Raw genomic sequence first — 22265 nt, 5'->3', positions numbered from 1 at the left:
GCCATCCTGCAACATTACAATTACAACCAAATACTTTCTAAAATAATTTCCTCATTCAATGAACCAGGGATCAAATGGCTAAGGAGGGCAAGGTAGCTAACTACGATGTTGATCTATTGGAATGGCTAAGGTGGGCGAGGTAGCTAACTACGATGTTGATCTATTAACATGGCTAAGGTGGGCGAGGTAGCTAACTACGATGTTGATCTATTGGAATGGCTAAGGTGGGCGAGGTAGCTAACTACGATGTTGATCTATTAACATGGCTAAGGTGGGCGAGGTAGCTAACTACGATGTTGATCTATTGGAATGGCTAAGGTGGGCGAGGTAGCTAACTACGATGTTGATCTATTGGAATGGCTAAGGAGGGCGAGGTAGCTAACTACGATGTTGATCTATTGGAATGGCTAAGGTGGGCGAGGTAGCTAACCACGATGTTGATCTATTGGAATGGCTAAGGTGGGCGAGGTAGCTAACCACGATGTTGATCTATTGGAATGGCTAAGGTGGGCGAGGTAGCTAACTACGATGTTGATCTATTAACATGGCTAAGGTGGGCGAGGTAGCTAACTACGATGTTGATCTATTAACATGGCTAAGGTGGGCGAGGTAGCTAACTACGATGTTGATCTATTGGAATGGCTAAGGTGGGCGAGGTAGCTAACCACGATGTTGATCTATTGGAATGGCTAAGGTGGGCGAGGTAGCTAACCACGATGTTGATCTATTAACATGGCTAAGGTGGGCGAGGTAGCTAACTACGATGTTGATCTATTGGAATGGCTAAGGTGGGCGAGGTAGCTAACCACGATGTTGATCTATTGGAATGGCTAAGGTGGGCGAGGTAGCTAACTACGATGTTGATCTATTAACATGGCTAAGGTGGGCGAGGTAGCTAACTACGATGTTGATCTATTGGAATGCTAAAATATTCAGCATAGGAGTTACTTGTCAATTAGGCTATTGTAATATTTTTTCACTTTGTCATAATTACATGGCCAGTGTTGAATAGAGGAGAATCCTAGACCATTTTGTGCACTTTAGAGACGGTTTTACAAGCAGATTATGCAGCATTATGGACCCGTATCAGCTGGGTGTCTGTATTAATATAGTATTGATAATTTCCTGATTGGTTATTATGATTGATTAGTGTTGTATTGTTAATGTACTGATTTCATTATTGATTAGTAATGTATTGATAACGTACTGATCGGTTAATATGATTGATTAGTGTTGTATTGTTAATGTACTGATTTCATTATTGATTAGTGATGTATTGATAACATGCTGATCGGTTAATATGATTGATTAGTGTTGTATTGTTAATGTACTGATTTCATTATTGATTAGTGATGTATTGATAACATACTGATCGGTTAATATGATTGATTAGTGTTGTATTGTTAATGTACTGATTTCATTATTGATGAGTGATGTATTGATAACATACTGATTGGTTAATATTATTGATTTTTAATGACAGATCACCTGTGGGTGCTGTTTCCTGACGTCGTCATGGTGATAGCATCTGAGGTTACCGTGGATGTCGTCAAGCACGCCTTCATCACCAAGTTTAACGACATCACTGCAGACGTAAGAGAGGGTGTGTGTTTGTGTGTGTCTCTTGGGGTATGTAGGAAAACAGCCTGAAATAAAGCTGATATTCTGTGCTGTCTCCTGATATGAAACATTTGATCTCAAATCCAAAATGGTGGAGTAAAGAGCCCAGCTGAAAGAAATGCAGCTTTACTGTCCAGATGCATCCAAAATGGTGGAGTAAAGAGCCCAGCTGAAAGAAATGCAGCTTTACTGTCCAGATACATCCAAAATGGTGGAGGAAAGAGCCCAGCTGAAGGAAATGCAGCTTTACTGTCCAGATACATCCAAAATGGGGGAGGAAAGAGCCCAGCTGAAAGAAATGCAGCTTTACTGTCCAGATACATCCAAAATGGTGGAGTAAAGAGCCCAGCTGAAAGAAATGCAGCTTTACTGTCCAGATACATCCAAAATGGTGGAGTAAAGAGCCCAGCTGAAAGAAATGCAGCTTTACTGTCCAGATACATCCAAAATGGTGGAGGAAAGAGCCCAGCTGAAAGAAATGCAGCTTTACTGTCCAGATACATCCAAAATGGTGGAGTAAAGAGCCCAGCTGAAAGAAATGCAGCTTTACTGTCCAAATACATCCAAAATGGTGGAGTAAAGAGCCCAGCTGAAAGAAATGCAGCTTTACTGTCCAGATACATCCAAAATGGTGGAGTAAAGAGCCCAGCTGAAAGAAATGCAGCTTTACTGTCCAGATACATCCAAAATGGTGGAGTAAAGAGCCCAGCTGAAAGAAATGCAGCTTTACTGTCCAGATACATCCAAAATGGTGGAGTAAAGAGCCCAGCTGAAAGAAATGCAGCTTTACTGTCCAGATACATCCAAAATGGTGGAGTAAAGAGCCCAGCTGAAAGAAATGCAGCTTTACTGTCCAGATACAATGTTGTTGAGTGTCACTCTACAGATGAGGTCAAATGTATTGGCACCTTTTGCATGATTCACTATTCCTTCTAAAATAAGTTGGAATTGAAAAAAAGTTTGGTTTCCTAACTGAAATTTTAGATTTTTCACTTCAAAGTAAAAATTAAATGACCTGGACTGAATTATTCCAAATAATTTGGTTGAAGGCAGGTGATTCTAATTTCCTGTGTAATTTATCTCACCTGAGGTAAGTTGCAGATGCTTACAACTACAGGGTATAAATAGACATTAAACCAGTTTTGATTTGCTGGTGTTTACAGGGTATAAATAGACATTCAACCAGTTTTGATTTGCTGGTGTTTACAGGGTATAAATAGACATTAAACCAGTTTTGATTTGCTGGTGTTTACAGGGTATAAATAGACATTCAACCAGTTTTGATTTGCTGGTGTTTACAGGGTATAAATAGACATTCAACCAGTTTTGATTTGCTGGTGTTTACAGGGTATAAATAGACATTCAACCAGTTTTGATTTGCTGGTGTTTACAGGGTATAAATAGACATTCAACCAGTTTTGATTTGCTGGTGTTTACAGGGTATAAATAGACATTCAACCAGTTTTGATTTGCTGGTGTTTACAGGGTATAAATAGACATTCAACCAATTTTAAAATAAACAGAACATTGTGCTCCATCGACGTCATCAAGGGTGCCAAAATATTAGAGTTAATCTATATACCACATCTAACTACTGTGCATTCGGAAAGTATTCAGACCCCTTCACTTTTTCCACATTTTGTTACGTTACAGCCTTATTCTAAAGTTGATTCAATAAAAAATATGTCCTCATCAATCTAGACACGATACCCCATAATGACAAAGCGAAAACAGGTTTTTATATATGTTTGCAAATTTATTAAAAATAAAAACAAATACCTTATTTACATAAGTATTCAGACCCTTTGCTATGAGACTCGAAATTGAGCTCAGGTGCATCCTGTTTCCATTGATCATCCTTGAGATGTTTCTACAACTTGATTGGAGTCCACCTGTGGTAAATTCAATTGATTGGACATGATTTGGAAAGGCACACACCTGTCTATATAAGGTCCCACAGTTGACAGTGAATGTCAGAGCAAAAACCAAGCCAAGAGGTCGAAGGAATTGTCCGTAGAGCTCCGAGACAGGATTGTGTCGAGGAACAGATCTGGGGAAGGGTACCAAAACATTTCTGCAGCATTGAAGGTCCCCAAGAACACAGTGGCCTCCATCATTCTTAAATGGAAGAAGTTTGGAACCACCAAGACTCTTCCTAGAGCTGGCCGCCCGGCCAAACTGAGCAATCGGGGGAGAAGGGACTTGGTCAGGGAGGTGACCAAGAACCCGATGGTCACTCTGACAGAGCCCCAGAGTTCCTCTGTGGAGATGGGAGAACCTTCCAGAAGGACAACCATCTCTGCAGCACTCCACCAATCAGGCCTTTATGGTAGAGTGGCCAGACGGAAGCCACTCCTCAGTAAAAGGCACATGACAGCCCGCTTGGAGTTTGCCAAAAGGCACCTAAAGGACTCTCAGACCATGAGAAACAAGATTCTCTGGTCTGATGAAACCAAGATTGAACTCTTTGGCCTGAATGCCAAGCATCACGTCTGGAGGAAACCTGGCACCATCCCTACGGTGAAGCATGGTGGTAGCAGCATCATGCTCTGGGGATGTTTTTCAGCGGCAGGGACTGGGAGACTATTCAGGATCGAGGGAAAGATGAACGGAGCAAAGTACAGAGAGATCCTTGATGAAAACCTGGACCTCAGACTGGGGTGAAGGTTCACCTTCCAACAGGACAATGACTCTAAGCACACAGCCAGGGCAACGCAGGAGTGGCTTCGGGACAAGTCTCAATGTCCTTTGTGGCCCAGTCAGAGCCCGGACTTGAACCCGATCAAACATCTCTGGAGAGACCGGAAAATAGCTGTGCAGCGACACTCCCCATCCAACCTGACAGAGCTTGAGAGGATCTGCAGAGAAGAATGGGAGAAGCTCCCCAAATACAGGTGTGCCAAGCTTGTAGTGTCATACCCAAGAAGACTCAAGGCTGTAATCGCTGCCAAAGGTGCTTCAACAAAGTACTGAGTAAAGCGTCTGAATACTTATGTAAAATTTGTTATTTCAGTTTGTCGGAATTGTGTGTAGATTGATGAGGGGGGGAAAAAACAATCCATTTTAGAATAAGGCTGTAACGTAACAAAATGTTGAAAAAGTCAAAGGGTCTGAATACTTTCCGAATGCACAGTATGTCATCAAGGGTGCCAATATACACTGCTCAAAAAAATTAAGGGAACACTAAAATAACACATCCTAGATCTGAATGAATGAAATAATCTTATTAAATACTTTTTTCTTTACATAGTTGAATGTGCTGACAACAAAATCACACAAAAATTATCAATGGAAATCAAATTTATAATAATATAATATAAATAATAATATGCCATTTAGCAGACGCTTTTATCCAAAGCGACTTACAGTCGTGCGTGCATACATTATTTTTTGTGTATGGGTGGTCCCGGGGATCGAACCCACTACCTTGGCGTTACAAGCGCCGTGCTCTACCAGCTGAGCTACAGAGGACCACCCATTTATCAACCCATGGAGGTCTGGATTTGGAGTCACACTCAAAATTAAAGTGGAAAACCACACTACAGGCTGATCCAACTTTGATGTAATGTCCTTATGAGGCTCAGTAGTGTGTGTGGCCTCCACATGCCTGTATGACCTCCCTACAACGCCTGGGCATGCTCCTGATGAGGTGGCGGATGGTCTCCTGAGGGATCTCCTCCCAGACCTGGACTAAAGCATCCGCCAACTCCTGGACAGTCTGTGGTGCAACGTGGCGTTGGTGGATGGAGCGAGACATGATGTCCCAGATGTGCTCAATTGGATTCAGGTCTGGGGAACGGGCGGGCCAGTCCATAGCATCAATGCCTTCCTCTTGCAGGAACTGCTGACACACTCCAGCCACATGAGGTCTAGCATTGTCTTGCATTAGGAGGAACCCAGGGCCAACCGCACCAGCATATGGTCTCACAAGGGGTCTGAGGATCTCATCTCGGTACCTAATGGCAGTCAGGCTACCTCTGGCGAGCACATGGAGGGCTGTGCGGCCCCCCAAAGAAATGCCACCCCACACCATGACTGACCCACCGCCAAACCGGTCATGCTGGAGGATGTTGCAGGCAGCAGAACGTTCTCCACAGCGTCTCCAGACTCTGTCACGTCTGTCACGTGCTCAGTGTGAACCTGCTTTCATCTGTGAAGAGCACAGGGCGCCAGTGGCGAATTTGCCAATCTTGGTGTTCTCTGGCAAATGCCAAACGTCCTGCACGGTGTTGGGCTGTAAGCACAACCCCCACCTGTGGATGTCGGGCTCTCATACCACCCTCATGGAGTCTGTTTCTGACCGTTTGAGCAGACACATGCACATTTGTGGCCTGCTGGAGGTCATTTTGCAGGGCTCTGGCAGTGCTCCTCCTGCTCCTCCTTACACAAAGGCGGAGGTAGCAGTCCTGCTGCTGGGTTGTTGCCCTCCTACGGCCTCCTCCACGTCTCCTGATGTACTGGCCTGTCTCCTGGTAGCGCCTCCATGCTCTGGACACTACGCTGACAGACACAGCAAACCTTCTTGCCACAGCTCGCATTAATGTGCCATCCTGGATGAGCTGCACTACCTGAGCCACTTGTGTGGGTTGTAGGCTCCGTCTCATGCTACCACTAGAGTGAAAGCACCGCCAGCATTCAAAAGTGACCAAAACATCAGCCAGGAAGCATAGGAACTGAGAAGTGGTCTGTGGTCACCACCTGCAGAACCAGTCCTTTATTGGGGGTGTCTTGCTAATTGCCTATAATTTCCACCTGTTGTCTATTCCATTTGCACAACAGCATGTGAAAAGTATTGTCAATCAGTGTTGCTTCCTAAGTGGACAGTTTGATTTCACAGAAGTGTGATTGACTTGGAGTTACATTGTGTTGTTTAAGTGTTCCCTTTATTTTTTTGAGCAGTGTATTAGAGTTAATCTGTATAAAACATCTATGTCATCAAGGGGTGCCAATATATTAGAGTTAATCTGTATGAAACATCTAACTATGTCATCAAGGGGTGCCAATATATTAGAGTTAATCTGTATAAAACATCTATGTCATCAAGGGGTGCCAATATATTAGAGTTAATCTGTATGAAACATCTAACTATGTCATCAAGGGGTGCCAATATATTAGAGTTAATCTGTATAAAACATCTATGTCATCAAGGGGTGCCAATATATTAGAGTTAATCTGTATAAAACATCTAACTATGTCATCAAGGGGTGCCAATATATATTAGAGTTAATCTGTATGAAACATCTAACTATGTCATCAAGGGGTGCCAATATATATTAGAGTTAATCTGTATGAAACATCTAACTATGTCATCAAGGGGTGCCAATATATATTAGAGTTAATCTGTATAAAACATCTAACTATGTCATCAAGGGGTGCCAATATATATTAGAGTTAATCTGTATGAAACATCTAACTATGTCATCAAGGGGTGCCAATATATATTAGAGTTAATCTGTATAAAACATCTAACTATGTCATCAAGGGGTGCCAATATATATTAGAGTTAATCTGTATAAAACATCTAACTATGTCATCAAGGGGTGCCAATATATATTAGAGTTAATCTGTATAAAACATCTAACTATGTCATCAAGGGGTGCCAATATATATTAGAGTTAATCTGTATAAAACATCTAACTATGTCATCAAGGGGTGCCAATATATATTAGAGTTAATCTGTATGAAACATCTAACTATGTCATCAAGGGGTGCCAATATATATTAGAGTTAATCTGTATGAAACATCTAACTATGTCATCAGGTGTACGGAGAGTACCGAGCCAGCCTGGCCTTTGACCTCGTCAGCAGCAGACAGAAAAACGTGAGCTTTAAAAATGTATCTTGATGATGAATAGATTGTGTTGATTAGTTGATTAGTTGTTATTGACGGAGTCATTATTATTATAATGGTGTTGCTTACCAGGCCTATACAGACTACAGCGACGCAGTCTCCAGGAGAATGGGCTTCATACCACTGCCTTTAGCACTGCTGGTAAGAGACTGACTGGGTGTGTGTGTGTGTGTGTGTGTGTGTGTGTGTGTGTGTGTGTGTGTGTGTGTGCAGACCTGGGTTCAAGTACTATTTCAGGTATTTAAATTACTTTTCAATTCATTTCAAAATAAGTATTCAGATTTACCTTTTTATTTGAAAAAATAAGTAGTTGAATATTGGAATGTATTTTGAAATACGCTCGGAATGTATTTAATCTCAAATACACTGGCTGTGTCCCAATACTCATACTTGTATCGTAAATAGTAGGCCGTTTGAGTATGCGAAAATAGAACGAATTTCGAAAGATCAAGTGTACTTTAAATGCCAGGATGTCATCCTCATTTCAGTTTCTCATCTAATAGAATTCACTTAACACTATTGAGGAAGAGAATGGTCTTTATCTAGTGGAATTCACTGAACACTATTGAGGAAGAGAATGGTCTTTATCTAGTGGAATTCACTGAACACTATTGAGGAAGAGAACGGTCTTTATCTAGTAGAATTCACTGAACACTATTGAGGAAGAAAACGGTCTTTATCTAGTAGAATTCACTGAACACTATTGAGGAAGAGAATGGTCTTTATCTAGTAGAATTCACTGAACACTATTGAGGAAGAGAACGGTCTTTATCTAGTAGAATTCACTGAACACTATTGAGGAAGAGAATGGTCTTTATCTAGTAGAATTCACTGAACACTATTGAGGAAGAGAACAGTCTTTATCTAGTAGAATTCACTGAACACTATTGAGGAAGAGAATGGTCTTTATCTAGTAGAATTCACTGAACACTATTGAGGAAGAGAATGGTCTTTATCTAGTAGAATTCACTGAACACTATTGAGGAAGAGAATGGTCTTTATCTAGTAGAATTCACTGAACACTATTGTGGAAGAGAATGGTCTTTATCTAGTAGAATTCACTGAACACTATTGAGGAAGAGAACGGTCTTTATCTAGTAGAATTCACTGAACACTATTGAGGAAGAGAATGGTCTTTATCTAGTAGAATTCACTGAACACTATTGAGGAAGAGAATGGTCTTTATCTAGTAGAATTCACTGAACACTATTGAGGAAGAGAATGGTCTTTATCTAGTAGAATTCACTGAACACTATTGAGGAAGAGAATGGTCTTTATCTAGTAGAATTCACTGAACACTATTGAGGAAGAGAATGGTCTTTATCTAGTAGAATTCACTGAACACTATTGAGGAAGAGAATGGTCTTTATCTGGTAGAATTCACTGAACACTTGAGGAAGCAGGATGTTGATATTTGTTGCTTACTGCATACATTTCTACTAAACAGTACTTTCTAAATAGTATGTAGTATGATGAGTACACAGTATGTAGTTTTAGTAGGTAAGACAGATTTCAGACTCGGCCTCTGACTCAAATACACTCCCATGTATTTGAAATAAGTGTTTGAAAAAACTTTAAAATACTATTGCTAAACTATTTGGATTTTTCAAATAACCATTCAAATACTCAAATAAAAGTACTTGTTTTGGGCTGTGGATTTGAAAATTCTCAAATGGAAAGAAACAAGTATTTAAATAACCAATACTCACAGGGGGGGGGACAGGTCAATACTCACTGTGGGAGGGGGACAGGTCAATACTCACTGTGGGAGGGGGACAGGTCAATACTCACTGTGGGAGGGGGACAGGTCAATACTCACTGTGGGAGGGGGACAGGTCAATACTCACTGTGGGAGGGGGACAGGTCAATACTCACTGTGGGAGGGGGACAGGTCAATACTCACTGTGGGAGGGGGACAGGTCAATACTCACTGTGGGAGGGGGACAGGTCAATACTCACTGTGGGAGGGGGACAGGTCAATACTCACTGTGGGAGGGGGACAGGTCAATACTCACTGTGGGAGGGGGACAGGTCAATACTCACTGTGGGAGGGGGGCAGGTCAATACTCACTGTGGGAGGGGGACAGGTCAATACTCACTGTGGGAGGGGGACAGGTCAATACTCACTGTGGGAGGGGGACAGGTCAATACTCACTGTGGGAGGGGGACAGGTCAATCAATACTCACTGTGGGAGGGGGACAGGTCAATACTCACAGGGGGGGGGGGGGACAGGTCAATACTCACTGTGGGAGGGGGACAGGTCAATACTCACTGTGGGAGGGGGACAGGTCAATACTCACTGTGGGAGGGGGACAGGTCAATACTCACTGTGGGAGGGGGACAGGTCAATACTCACTGTGGGAGGGGGACAGATCAATACTCACTGTGGGAGGGGGACAGGTCAATACTCACTGTGGGAGGGGGACAGGTCAATACTCACTGTGGGAGGGGGACAGGTCAATACTCACTGTGGGAGGGGGACAGGTCAATACTCACTGTGGGAGGGGTACAGGTCAATACTCACTGTGGGAGGGGGACAGATCAAAACTCACTGTGGGAGGGGGACAGGTCAATACTCACTGTGGGAGGGGGACAGGTCAATACTCACTGTGGGAGGGGGACAGGTCAATACTCACTGTGGGAGGGGGACAGGTCAATACTCACTGTGGGAGGGGGACAGGTCAATACTCACTGTGGGAGGAGGACAGGTCAATACTCACTGTGGGAGGGGGACAGGTCAATACTCACTGTGGGAGGGGGACAGGTCAATACTCACTGTGGGAGGGGGACAGGTCAATACTCACTGTGGGAGGGGGACAGGTCAATACTCACTGTGGGAGGAGGACAGGTCAATACTCACTGTGGGAGGAGGACAGGTCAATACTCACTGTGGGAGGGGGACAGGTCAATACTCACTGTGGGGGGGGGACAGGTCAATCCTCACTGTGGGAGGGGGACAGGTCAATACTCACTGTGGGAGGAGGACAGGTCAATACTCACTGTGGGAGGAGGACAGGTCAATACTCACTGTGGGAGGGGGACAGGTCAATACTCACTGTGGGAGGAGGACAGGTCAATACTCACTGTGGGAGGAGGACAGGTCAATACTCACTGTGGGAGGGGGACAGGTCAATACTCACTGTGGGGGGGGGGACAGGTCAATACTCACTGTGGGAGGGGGACAGGTCAATACTCACTGTGGGAGGGGGACAGGTCAATACTCACTGTGGGAGGGGGACAGGTCAATACTCACTGTGGGAGGGGGACAGGTCAATACTCACTGTGGGAGGGGGACAGGTCAATACTCACTGTGGGAGGGGGACAGGTCAATACTCACTGTGGGAGGAGGACAGGTCAATACTCACTGTGGGAGGAGGACAGGTCAATACTCACTGTGGGAGGGGGACAGGTCAATACTCACTGTGGGAGGGGGACAGGTCAATACTCACTGTGGGAGGGGGACAGGTCAATACTCACTGTGGGAGGGGGACAGGTCAATACTCACTGTGGGAGGGGGACAGGTCAATACTCACTGTGGGAGGGGGACAGGTCAATACTCACTGTGAGAGGGGGACAGGTCAATACTCACTGTGGGAGGGGGACAGGTCAATACTCACTGTGGGAGGGGGACAGGTCAATACTCACTGTGGGAGGGGGACAGGTCAATACTCACTGTGGGAGGGGGACAGGTCAATACTCACTGTGGGAGGGGGACAGGTCAATACTCACTGTGGGAGGGGGACAGGTCAATACTCACTGTGGGAGGGGGACAGGTCAATACTCACTGTGGGAGGGGGACAGGTCAATACTCACTGTGGGAGGAGGACAGGTCAATACTCACTGTGGGAGGAGGACAGGTCAATACTCACTGTGGGAGGGGGACAGGTCAATACTCACTGTGGGGGGGGGACAGGTCAATCCTCACTGTGGGAGGGGGACAGGTCAATACTCACTGTGGGAGGAGGACAGGTCAATACTCACTGTGGGAGGAGGACAGGTCAATACTCACTGTGGGAGGGGGACAGGTCAATACTCACTGTGGGAGGAGGACAGGTCAATACTCACTGTGGGAGGAGGACAGGTCAATACTCACTGTGGGAGGGGGACAGGTCAATACTCACTGTGGGGGGGGGGACAGGTCAATACTCACTGTGGGAGGGGGACAGGTCAATACTCACTGTGGGAGGGGGACAGGTCAATACTCACTGTGGGAGGGGGACAGGTCAATCAATACTCACTGTGGGAGGGGGACAGGTCAATACTCACTGTGGGAGGGGGACAGGTCAATACTCACAGGGGGGGGGGGACAGGTCAATACTCACTGTGGGAGGGGGACAGGTCAATACTCACTGTGGGAGGGGGACAGGTCAATACTCACTGTGGGAGGGGGACAGGTCAATACTCACTGTGGGAGGGGGACAGGTAAATAATCACTGTGGGAGGGGGACAGGTCAATACTCACTGTGGGAGGGGGACAGGTCAATACTCACTGTGGGAGGGGGACAGGTCAATACTCACTGTGGGAGGGGGACAGGTCAATACTCACTGTGGGAGGGGGACAGGTCAATACTCACTGTGGGAGGGGGACAGGTCAATACTCACTGTGGGAGGGGGACAGGTCAATACTCACTGTGGGAGGGGGACAGGTCAATAGTCACTGTGGGAGGGGGGACAGGTCAATACTCACTGTGGGAGGGGGACAGGTCAATACTCACTGTGGGAGGGGGACAGGTCAATACTCACTGTGGGAGGGGGACAGGTCAATACTCACAGGGGGGGGGACAGGTCAATACTCACTGTGGGAGGGGGACAGGTCAATACTCACTGTGGGAGGGGAACAGGTCAATACTCACTGTGGGAGGGGGACAGGTCAATACTCACTGTGGGAGGGGGACAGGTCAATACTCACTGTGGGAGGGGGACAGGTCAATACTCACTGTGGGAGGGGGACAGGTCAATACTCACTGTGGGAGGGGGACAGGTCAATACTCACTGTGGGAGGGGGACAGGTCAAAACTCACTATGGGAGGGGTACAGGTCAATACTCACTGTGGGAGGGGGACAGGTCAATACTCACTGTGGGAGGGGGACAGGTCAATACTCACTGTGGGAGGGGGACAGGTCAATACTCACTGTGGGAGGGGGACAGGTCAATACTCACTGTGGGAGGGGGACAGGTCAATACTCACTGTGGGAGGGGGACAGGTCAATACTCACTGTGGGAGGGGGGCAGGTCAATACTCACTGTGGGAGGGGGACAGGTCAATACTCACTGTGGGAGGGGGACAGGTCAATACTCACAGGGGGGGACAGGTCAATACTCACTGTGGGAGGGGGACAGGTCAATACTCACTGTGGGAGGGGGACAGGTCAATACTCACTGTGGGAGGGGGACAGGTCAATACTCACTGTGGGAGGGGGACAGGTCAATCAATACTCACTGTGGGAGGGGGACAGGTCAATCAATACTCACTGTGGGAGGGGGACAGGTCAATCAATACTCACTGTGGGAGGGGGACAGGTCAATACTCACTGTGGGAGGGGGGCAGGTCAATATTCACTGTGGGAGGGGGACAGGTCAATACTCACTGTGGGGGGGGGGACAGGTCAATACTCACTGTGGGGGGGGGGACAGGTCAATACTCACTGTGGGAGGGGGACAGGTCAATACTCACTGTGGGAGGGGGACAGGTCAATACTCACTGTGGGAGGGGGACAGGTCAATACTCACTGTGGGAGGGGGACAGGTCAATACTCACTGTGGGAGGGGGACAGGTCAATACTCACTGTGGGAGGGGGACAGGTCAATACTCACTGTGGGAGGGGGACAGGTCAATACTCACTGTGGGAGGAGGACAGGTCAATACTCACTGTGGGAGGAGGACAGGTCAATACTCACTGTGGGAGGGGGACAGGTCAATACTCACTGTGGGGGGGGACAGGTCAATCCTCACTGTGGGAGGGGGACAGGTCAATACTCACTGTGGGAGGAGGACAGGTCAATACTCACTGTGGGAGGAGGACAGGTCAATACTCACTGTGGGAGGGGGACAGGTCAATACTCACTGTGGGAGGAGGACAGGTCAATACTCACTGTGGGAGGAGGACAGGTCAATACTCACTGTGGGAGGGGGACAGGTCAATACTCACTGTGGGGGGGGGGACAGGTCAATACTCACTGTGGGAGGGGGACAGGTCAATACTCACTGTGGGAGGGGGACAGGTCAATACTCACTGTGGGAGGGGGACAGGTCAATCAATACTCACTGTGGGAGGGGGACAGGTCAATACTCACTGTGGGAGGGGGACAGGTCAATACTCACAGGGGGGGGGGACAGGTCAATACTCACTGTGGGAGGGGGACAGGTCAATACTCACTGTGGGAGGGGGACAGGTCAATACTCACTGTGGGAGGGGGACAGGTCAATACTCACTGTGGGAGGGGGACAGGTAAATAATCACTGTGGGAGGGGGACAGGTCAATACTCACTGTGGGAGGGGGACAGGTCAATACTCACTGTGGGAGGGGGACAGGTCAATACTCACTGTGGGAGGGGGACAGGTCAATACTCACTGTGGGAGGGGGACAGGTCAATACTCACTGTGGGAGGGGGACAGGTCAATACTCACTGTGGGAGGGGGACAGGTCAATACTCACTGTGGGAGGGGGACAGGTCAATAGTCACTGTGGGAGGGGGGACAGGTCAATACTCACTGTGGGAGGGGGACAGGTCAATACTCACTGTGGGAGGGGGACAGGTCAATACTCACTGTGGGAGGGGGACAGGTCAATACTCACAGGGGGGGGGACAGGTCAATACTCACTGTGGGAGGGGGACAGGTCAATACTCACTGTGGGAGGGGAACAGGTCAATACTCACTGTGGGAGGGGGACAGGTCAATACTCACTGTGGGAGGGGGACAGGTCAATACTCACTGTGGGAGGGGGACAGGTCAATACTCACTGTGGGAGGGGGACAGGTCAATACTCACTGTGGGAGGGGGACAGGTCAATACTCACTGTGGGAGGGGGACAGGTCAAAACTCACTGTGGGAGGGGTACAGGTCAATACTCACTGTGGGAGGGGGACAGGTCAATACTCACTGTGGGAGGGGGACAGGTCAATACTCACTGTGGGAGGGGGACAGGTCAATACTCACTGTGGGAGGGGGACAGGTCAATACTCACTGTGGGAGGGGGACAGGTCAATACTCACTGTGGGAGGGGGACAGGTCAATACTCACTGTGGGAGGGGGGCAGGTCAATACTCACTGTGGGAGGGGGACAGGTCAATACTCACTGTGGGAGGGGGACAGGTCAATACTCACAGGGGGGGACAGGTCAATACTCACTGTGGGAGGGGGACAGGTCAATACTCACTGTGGGAGGGGGACAGGTCAATACTCACTGTGGGAGGGGGACAGGTCAATACTCACTGTGGGAGGGGTTCAGGTCAATCAATACTCACTGTGGGAGGGGGACAGGTCAATCAATACTCACTGTGGGAGGGGGACAGGTCAATCAATACTCACTGTGGGAGGGGGACAGGTCAATACTCACTGTGGGAGGGGGGCAGGTCAATATTCACTGTGGGAGGGGGACAGGTCAATACTCACTGTGGGGGGGGGGACAGGTCAATACTCACTGTGGGGGGGGGGACAGGTCAATACTCACTGTGGGAGGGGGACAGGTCAATACTCACTGTGGGAGGGGGACAGGTCAATCAATACTCACTGTGGGAGGGGGACAGGTTAATCAATACTCACTGTGGGAGGGGGACAGGTCAATCAATACTCACTGTGGGAGGGGGACAGGTCAATACTCACTGTGGGAGGGGGACAGGTCAATACTCACTGTGGGAGGGGGACAGGTCAATACTCACTGTGGGAGGGGGACAGGTCAATACTCACTGTGGGAGGGGGACAGGTCAATACTCACTGTGGGAGGGGGACAGGTCAAAACTCACTGTGGGAGGGGGACAGGTCAATACTCACTGTGGGGGGGGACAGGTCAATACTCACAGGGGGGGGGGACAGGTCAATCCTCACTGTGGGAGGGGGACAGGTCAATCCTCACTGTGGGAGGGGGACAGGTCAATCCTCACTGTGGGAGGGGGACAGGTCAATACTCACTGTGGGAGGGGGACAGGTCAAAACTCACTGTGGGAGGGGGACAGGTCAATACTCACTGTGGGAGGGGGACAGGTCAATACTCACTGTGGGAGGGGGACAGGTCAATACTCACTGTGGGAGGGGGACAGGTCAATACGTGGTCCTCTGTAGCTCAGCTGGTAGAGCACGGCGCTTGTAACGCCAAGGTAGTGGGTTCGATCCACGGGACCACCCATACACGAAAAATTTATGCACGCATGACTGTAAGTCGCTTTGGATAAAAGCGTCTGCTAAATGGCATATTATTATTATTATTATTATTAATACTCACTGTGGGAGGGGGACAGGTCAATACTCACTGTGGGAGGGGGACAGGTCAATACTCACTGTGGGAGGGGGACAGGTCAATACTCACTGTGGGAGGGGGACAGGTCAATACTCACTGTGGGAGGGGGACAGGTCAATACTCACTGTGCGAGGGGGACAGGTCAATACTCACTGTGGGAGGGGGACAGGTCAATACTCACTGTGGGAGGGGGACAGGTCAATACTCACTGTGGGAGGGGGACAGGTCAATACTCACTGTGGGAGGGGGACAGGTCAATACTCACTGTGGGGGGGGGAGACAGGTCAATACTCACTGTGGGAGGGGGACAGGTCAATACTCACTGTGGGAGGGGGACAGGTCAATACTCACTGTGGGAGGGGGGCAGGTCAATACTCATTGTGGGGGGGGGGAGACAGGTCAATACTCAATACTCACTGTGGGAGGGGGACAGGTCAATACTCACTGTGGGAGGGGGACAGGTCAATACTCACTGTGGGAGGGGGGCAGGTCAATACTCACTGTGGGGGGGGGGAGACAGGTCAATACTCACTGTGGGAGGGGGGCAGGTCAATACTCACTGTGGGAGGGGGACAGGTCAATACTCACTGTGGGAGGGGGACAGGTCAAAACTCACTGTGGGAGGGGGACAGGTCAATACTCACTGTGGGGGGGGACAGGTCAATACTCACAGGGGGGGGGGACAGGTCAATCCTCACTGTGGGAGGGGGACAGGTCAATCCTCACTGTGGGAGGTGGACAGGTCAATCCTCACTGTGGGAGGGGGACAGGTCAATACTCACTGTGGGAGGGGGACAGGTCAAAACTCACTGTGGGAGGGGGACAGGTCAATACTCACATAGATGGGGTGGGAACAGGTTTATTATTGATTTGGCTGATATTGGTGTATTTTAGATGGGGGGAACAGGTTTATTATTGATTTGGCTGATATTGGTGTATTTTAGATGGGAGGGGGGAACAGGTTTATTATTGATTTGGCTGATATTGGTGTGTGTCTGTTTCAGTTGATCAGGGTTGTGACCAGCTCAGTGAAGATCCAGGGATCTCTCTCCTTCATGTGTGTTCTCCTCTTCTACCTGGGGTAAGACACCTTCTCTTCTACAAGGGGTAAGACGCCTTCTCTTCTACCTGGGGTAAGACACCTTCTCTTCTACAAGGGGTAAGACGCCTTCTCTTCTACCTGGGGTAAGACACCTTCTCTTCTACCTGGGGTAAGACACCTTCTCTTCTACCTGGGGTAAGACACCTTCTCTTCTACAAGGGGTAAGACGCCTTCTCTTCTACCTGGGGTAAGACACCTTCTCTTCTACCTGGGGTAAGACACCTTCTCTTCTACAAGGGGTAAGACGCCTTCTCTTCTACCTGGGGTAAGACACCTTCTCTTCTACAAGGGGTAAGACGCCTTCTCTTCTACCTGGGGTAAGACACCTTCTCTTCTACAAGGGGTAAGACGCCTTCTCTTCTACCCGGGGTAAGACACCTTCTCTTCTACAAGGGGTAAGACGCCTTCTCTTCTACCTGGGGTAAGACACCTTCTCTTCTACAAGGGGTAAGACGCCTTCTCTTCTACCTGGGGTAAGACACCTTCTCTTCTACAAGGGGTAAGACGCCTTCTCTTCTACCTGGGGTAAGACACCTTCTCTTCTACCTGGGGTAAGACACCTTCTCTTCTACAAGGGGTAAGACGCCTTCTCTTCTACCTGGGGTAAGACACCTTCTCTTCTACAAGGGGTAAGACGCCTTCTCTTCTACCTGGGGTAAGACGCCTTCTCTTCTACCCGGGGTAAGACGCCTTCTCTTCTACCCGATGCCTTCTCTTCTACCCGGGGTAGACACCTTCTCTTCTACCTGGGGTAAGACGCCTTCCCTTCTACCCGGGGTAAGACGCCTTCTCTTCTACCCGGGGTAAGACGCCTTCCCTTCTACCCGGGGTAAGACGCCTTCCCTTCTACCCGGGGTAGACGCCTTCTCTTCTACCCGGGGTAAGACGCCTTCCCTTCTACCCGGGGTAAGACGCCTTCCCTTCTACCCGGGGTAGACACCTTCTCTTCTACCCAGGGTAAGACGCCTTCCCTTCTACCCGGGGTAAGACGCTTTCTCTTCGACCCGGGGTAAGACGCCTTCTCTTCTACCCGGGTTAAGACGCCTTCTCTTCTACCCGGGTTAAGACGCCTTCTCTTCTACCTGGGGTAAGACGCCTTCTCTTCTACCCGGGGTAAGACGCCTTCTCTTCTACCCGGGGTAAGACGCCTTCTCTTCTACCCGGGGTAAGACGCCTTCTCTTCTACCCGGGGTAAGACGCCTTCTCTTCTACCCGGGGTAAGACGCCTTCTCTTCTACCCGGGGTAAGACGCCTTCTCTTTTACCCGGGGTAAGACGCCTTCTCTTCTACCCGGGGTAAGCTCTTCTACCCGGGGTAATACACCTTCTCTTCTACCTGGGGTAAGACACCATTTTAAAAGGCCCCCTAGTGACCCCAGGGGTCTAAACGACAGTCCCATATCGGATGGGCCAGCACTCACACATGGAGTGAAGGGAGAGATGCATTCTGAGAAGTTCAAGCATACGACCGCTGAGACACGTTTTAAAATGTAATTGTGGGAAAAAGCAACTAATGTTGTTATTGTCAAAGAGAGGGGAGTCTTAGCTTTCTGTGAGTATAAAAGGTGTTTCCCAACTCTCTATTGGGGAAATGAACCGACTTTCCAACTGGAGAATGTAACTGAGATGAGGGTGCCATCAATGACTGTACAGAAAAATACAAATATAATCTTGTATTTATCGTTATCGAGCAAAATGAGTCAATTTATGGCGATATGACTTCTGTCCATATCACCCAGCTCTGGTATGATGGGTTCTAAGGTGCAGCATCACCTTACCACTCTGGTGTGATGGGTTCTAAGGTGCAGCATCACCTTACCACTCTGGTGTGATGGGTTCTAAGGTGCAGCATCACCTTACCACTCTGGTGTGATGGGTTCTAAGGTGCAGCATCACCTTACCACTCTGGTATGATGGGTTCTAAGGTGCAGCATCACCTTACCACTCTGGTGTGATGGGTTCTAAGGTGCAGCATCACCTTACCACTCTGGTGTGATGGGTTCTAAGGTGCAGCATCACCTTACCACTCTGGTGTGATGGGTTCTAAGGTGCAGCATCACCTTACCACTCTGGTGTGATGGGTTCTAAGGTGCAGCATCACCTTACCACTCTGGTGTGATGGGTTCTAAGGTGCAGCATCACCTTACCACTCTGGTGTGATGGGTTCTAAGGTGCAGCATCACCTTACCACTCTGGTGTGATGGGTTCTAAGGTGCAGCATCACCTTACCACTCTGGTGTGATGGGTTCTAAGGTGCAGCATCACCTTACCACTCTGGTGTGATGGGTTCTAAGGTGCAGCATCACCTTACCACTCTGGTATGATGGGTTCTAAGGTGCAGCATCACCTTACCACTCTGGTATGATGGGTTCTAAGGTGCAGCATCACCTTACCACTCTGGTATGATGGGTTCTAAGGTGCAGCATCACCTTACCTTACCACCCGAAAGGGTATCTTTAACTGTGTGTGTGTGTGTGTGTGTGTGTGTCTGTGTGTGTGTGTGTGTGTGTCTGTGTGTGTGTGTGTCTGTGTGTGTGTGTGTGTGTGTCTGTGTGTGTGTGTGTGTGTCTGTGTGTGTGTGTGTCTGTGTGTGTGTGTGTGTGTGTGTGTAGGATGATCTCTCTGAAGGTACTGAACAGTATCGTGTTGCTGGGGACGTCGTGTGTGTTCGTTAAAGAAGCCAATATGGAGGAGAAGCTGTTCCAGTCTCCCCCCTCTGCTGCCTCCAGCCGTTCCAACTCTAGAGCGCACAGACCCACACACACACAGACCGCCCCCTCAGGTAAAACACACACAGACCACCCCCTCAGGTAAAACACACGCACACAGACCGCCCCCTCAGGTAAAACACACACAGACCGCCCCCTCAGGTAAAACACACACAGACCGCCCCCTCAGGTAAAACACACAGACCGCCCCCTCAGGTAAAACACACACAGACCGCCTCCTCAGGTAAAACACACACAGACCGCCCCCTCAGGTAAAACACACAGACCGCCCCCTCAGGTAAAACACACACAGACCGCCCCCTCAGGTAAAACACACACACACAGACCGCCCCCTCAGGTAAAACACACACACACAGACCGCCCCCTCAGGTAACACACACAGACCGCCCCCTCAGGTAAAACACACACAGACCGCCCCCTCAGGTAACACACACAGACCGCCCCCTCAGGTAAAACACACACTGACCGCCCCCTCAGGTAAAACACACACAGACCGCCCCCTCAGGTAAAACACACACAGACCACCCCCTCAGGTAAAACACACACACAGACCGCCCCCTCAGGTAAAACACACACAGACCGCCCCCTCAGGTAAAACACACACAGACCGCCCCCTCAGGTAAAACACACACTGACCGCCCCCTCAGGTAAAACACACACAGACCGCCCCCTCAGGTAAAACACACACAGACCGCCCCCTCAGGTAAAACACACACAGACCGCCCCCTCATTGGATGATGCCTTCTCAGTATGGATGATGCCTTCTCAGTATGGATGATGCCTTCTCAGTATGGATGATGCCTTCTCAGTATGGATGATGCCTTCTCAGTATGGATGATGCCTTCTCAGTATGGATGATGCCTTCTCAGTATGGATGATGCCTTCTCAGTATGGATGATGCCTTCTCAGTATGGATGAGGGTAGGATGTTGATATTTGTTGCTTACTGCGTACATTTATACTAATCAGTCTGTTCTAAATAGTATGTAGTATGATGAGTACACAGTATGTAGTTTTAGTAGGTAGTAGGTAAGACAGGTTTCAGACAGGTAACACACCTTATATCTACCTACTACCGCTCTCTCTCTGTCCGTCGCTCTGTCCCTAACCCCTCCTACTACCGCTCTCTCTCTGTCCGTGGCTCTGTCCCTAACCCCTCCTACTACCGCTCTCTCTCTGTCCGTCGCTCTGTCCCTAACCCCTCCTACTACCGCTCTCTCTCTGTCCGTCGCTCTGTCCCTAACCCCTCCTCCTACCGCTCTCTCTCTGTCCGTCGCTCTGTCCCTAACCCCTCCTACTACCGCTCTCTGTCCGTCGCTCTGTCCCTAACCCCTCCTACTACCGCTCTCTCTCTGTCCGTCGCTCTGTCCCTAACCCCTCCTACTACCGCTCTCTCTCTGTCCGTCGCTCTGTCCCTAACCCCTCCTACTACCGCTCTCTCTCTGTCCGTCGCTCTGTTCCTAACCCCTCCTACTACCGCTCTCTCTCTGTCCGTGGCTCTGTCCCTAACCCCTCCTACTACCGCTCTCTCTCTGTCCGTCGCTCTGTCCCTAACCCCTCCTACTACCGCTCTCTCTCTGTCCGTCGCTCTGTCCCTAACCCCTCCTACTACCGCTCTCTCTCTGTCCGTCGCTCTGTCCCTAACCCCTCCTACTACCGCTCTCTCTCTGTCCGTCGCTCTGTCCCTAACCCCTCCTACTACCGCTCTCTCTCTGTCCGTCGCTCTGTCCCTAACCCCTCCTACTACCGCTCTCTCTCTGTCCGTGGCTCTGTCCCTAACCCCTCCTACTACCGCTCTCTCTCTGTCCGTCGCTCTGTCCCTAACCCCTCCTCCTACCGCTCTCTCTCTGTCCGTCGCTCTGTCCCTAACCCCTCCTCCTACCGCTCTCTCTCTGTCCGTGGCTCTGTCCCTAACCCCTCCTCCTCTCTGACTCTACACCCCTCCATGTGGTTCAGAACTGTTTAAATAAAGTTTAGAAAAATAGAATCTCCATGCTAATGGTTGCTAACCCCACCCCCAAGGTGTGCCAATCGTAGAAGAGGGGGCCGTGTCTTCAGCGTCAATCACTATTCAGCCAACCAACCACCTGCCAGAGAGTTCCACCTCCACTCTGCCCACCAGCCAATCAGACGATCACTTCCTGACCACACCCGACGACGAGGACGGCGACAAGGACATCTCCGCAGCAACGGGAGAGGAAGGAGAGGGGCTTAAACATAGAAACCCCGCCCCCAAGAAAGACTTATTGGAGATCGACCGCTTCACCATCTGTGGAAACCGCATCGACTGAGACACACACACACACAGAGAGTTGACTGGCTGATACCATGGCAACAAGAGACTGGCCAGGGGTCAGGGGTCGTGGAACGCGCTCAGATGGACTCGCAGTCTGAACTCTGGGTATTTTATTTATTAACAACGCGGCTGGTATATCAGCTGTTGGGGGTTGTAACGCTACATGAGGCTATAGAAGGATCCTTACAGCGTTCAGAAGCACAAGACACC

The 22265-nt window shown here is 49.1% G+C and overlaps 1 protein-coding gene across 1 annotated transcript in view; it reads left to right on the top strand.

Annotated features, from left to right (window-relative positions):
- Positions 1 to 22050, top strand: part of LOC311122901 (transmembrane anterior posterior transformation protein 1 homolog) — a gene marked incomplete at its 3' end in the record, with an annotated part of 37839 nt that extends 15789 nt beyond the window's left edge. The window contains exons 6-11 of the mRNA XM_084197206.1: positions 1484 to 1593; positions 7382 to 7441; positions 7544 to 7612; positions 16935 to 17011; positions 19644 to 19813; positions 21782 to 22050. Of these exons, the coding sequence (XP_084053332.1) occupies positions 1484 to 1593; positions 7382 to 7441; positions 7544 to 7612; positions 16935 to 17011; positions 19644 to 19813; positions 21782 to 22050 (755 nt within the window). The remainder of the gene's footprint in view (positions 1 to 1483; positions 1594 to 7381; positions 7442 to 7543; positions 7613 to 16934; positions 17012 to 19643; positions 19814 to 21781) is intronic.
- Between the last annotated feature and the right edge of the window lie 215 nt (positions 22051 to 22265).

This window comes from Coregonus lavaretus (assembly GCF_964263955.1).
Source record: "Coregonus lavaretus genome assembly, contig: HAP1_SCAFFOLD_1953, whole genome shotgun sequence".
In the NCBI taxonomy this organism is placed as follows: domain Eukaryota; kingdom Metazoa; phylum Chordata; class Actinopteri; order Salmoniformes; family Salmonidae; genus Coregonus; species Coregonus lavaretus.
This window is presented reverse-complemented; position numbering and strand designations above follow the sequence as displayed.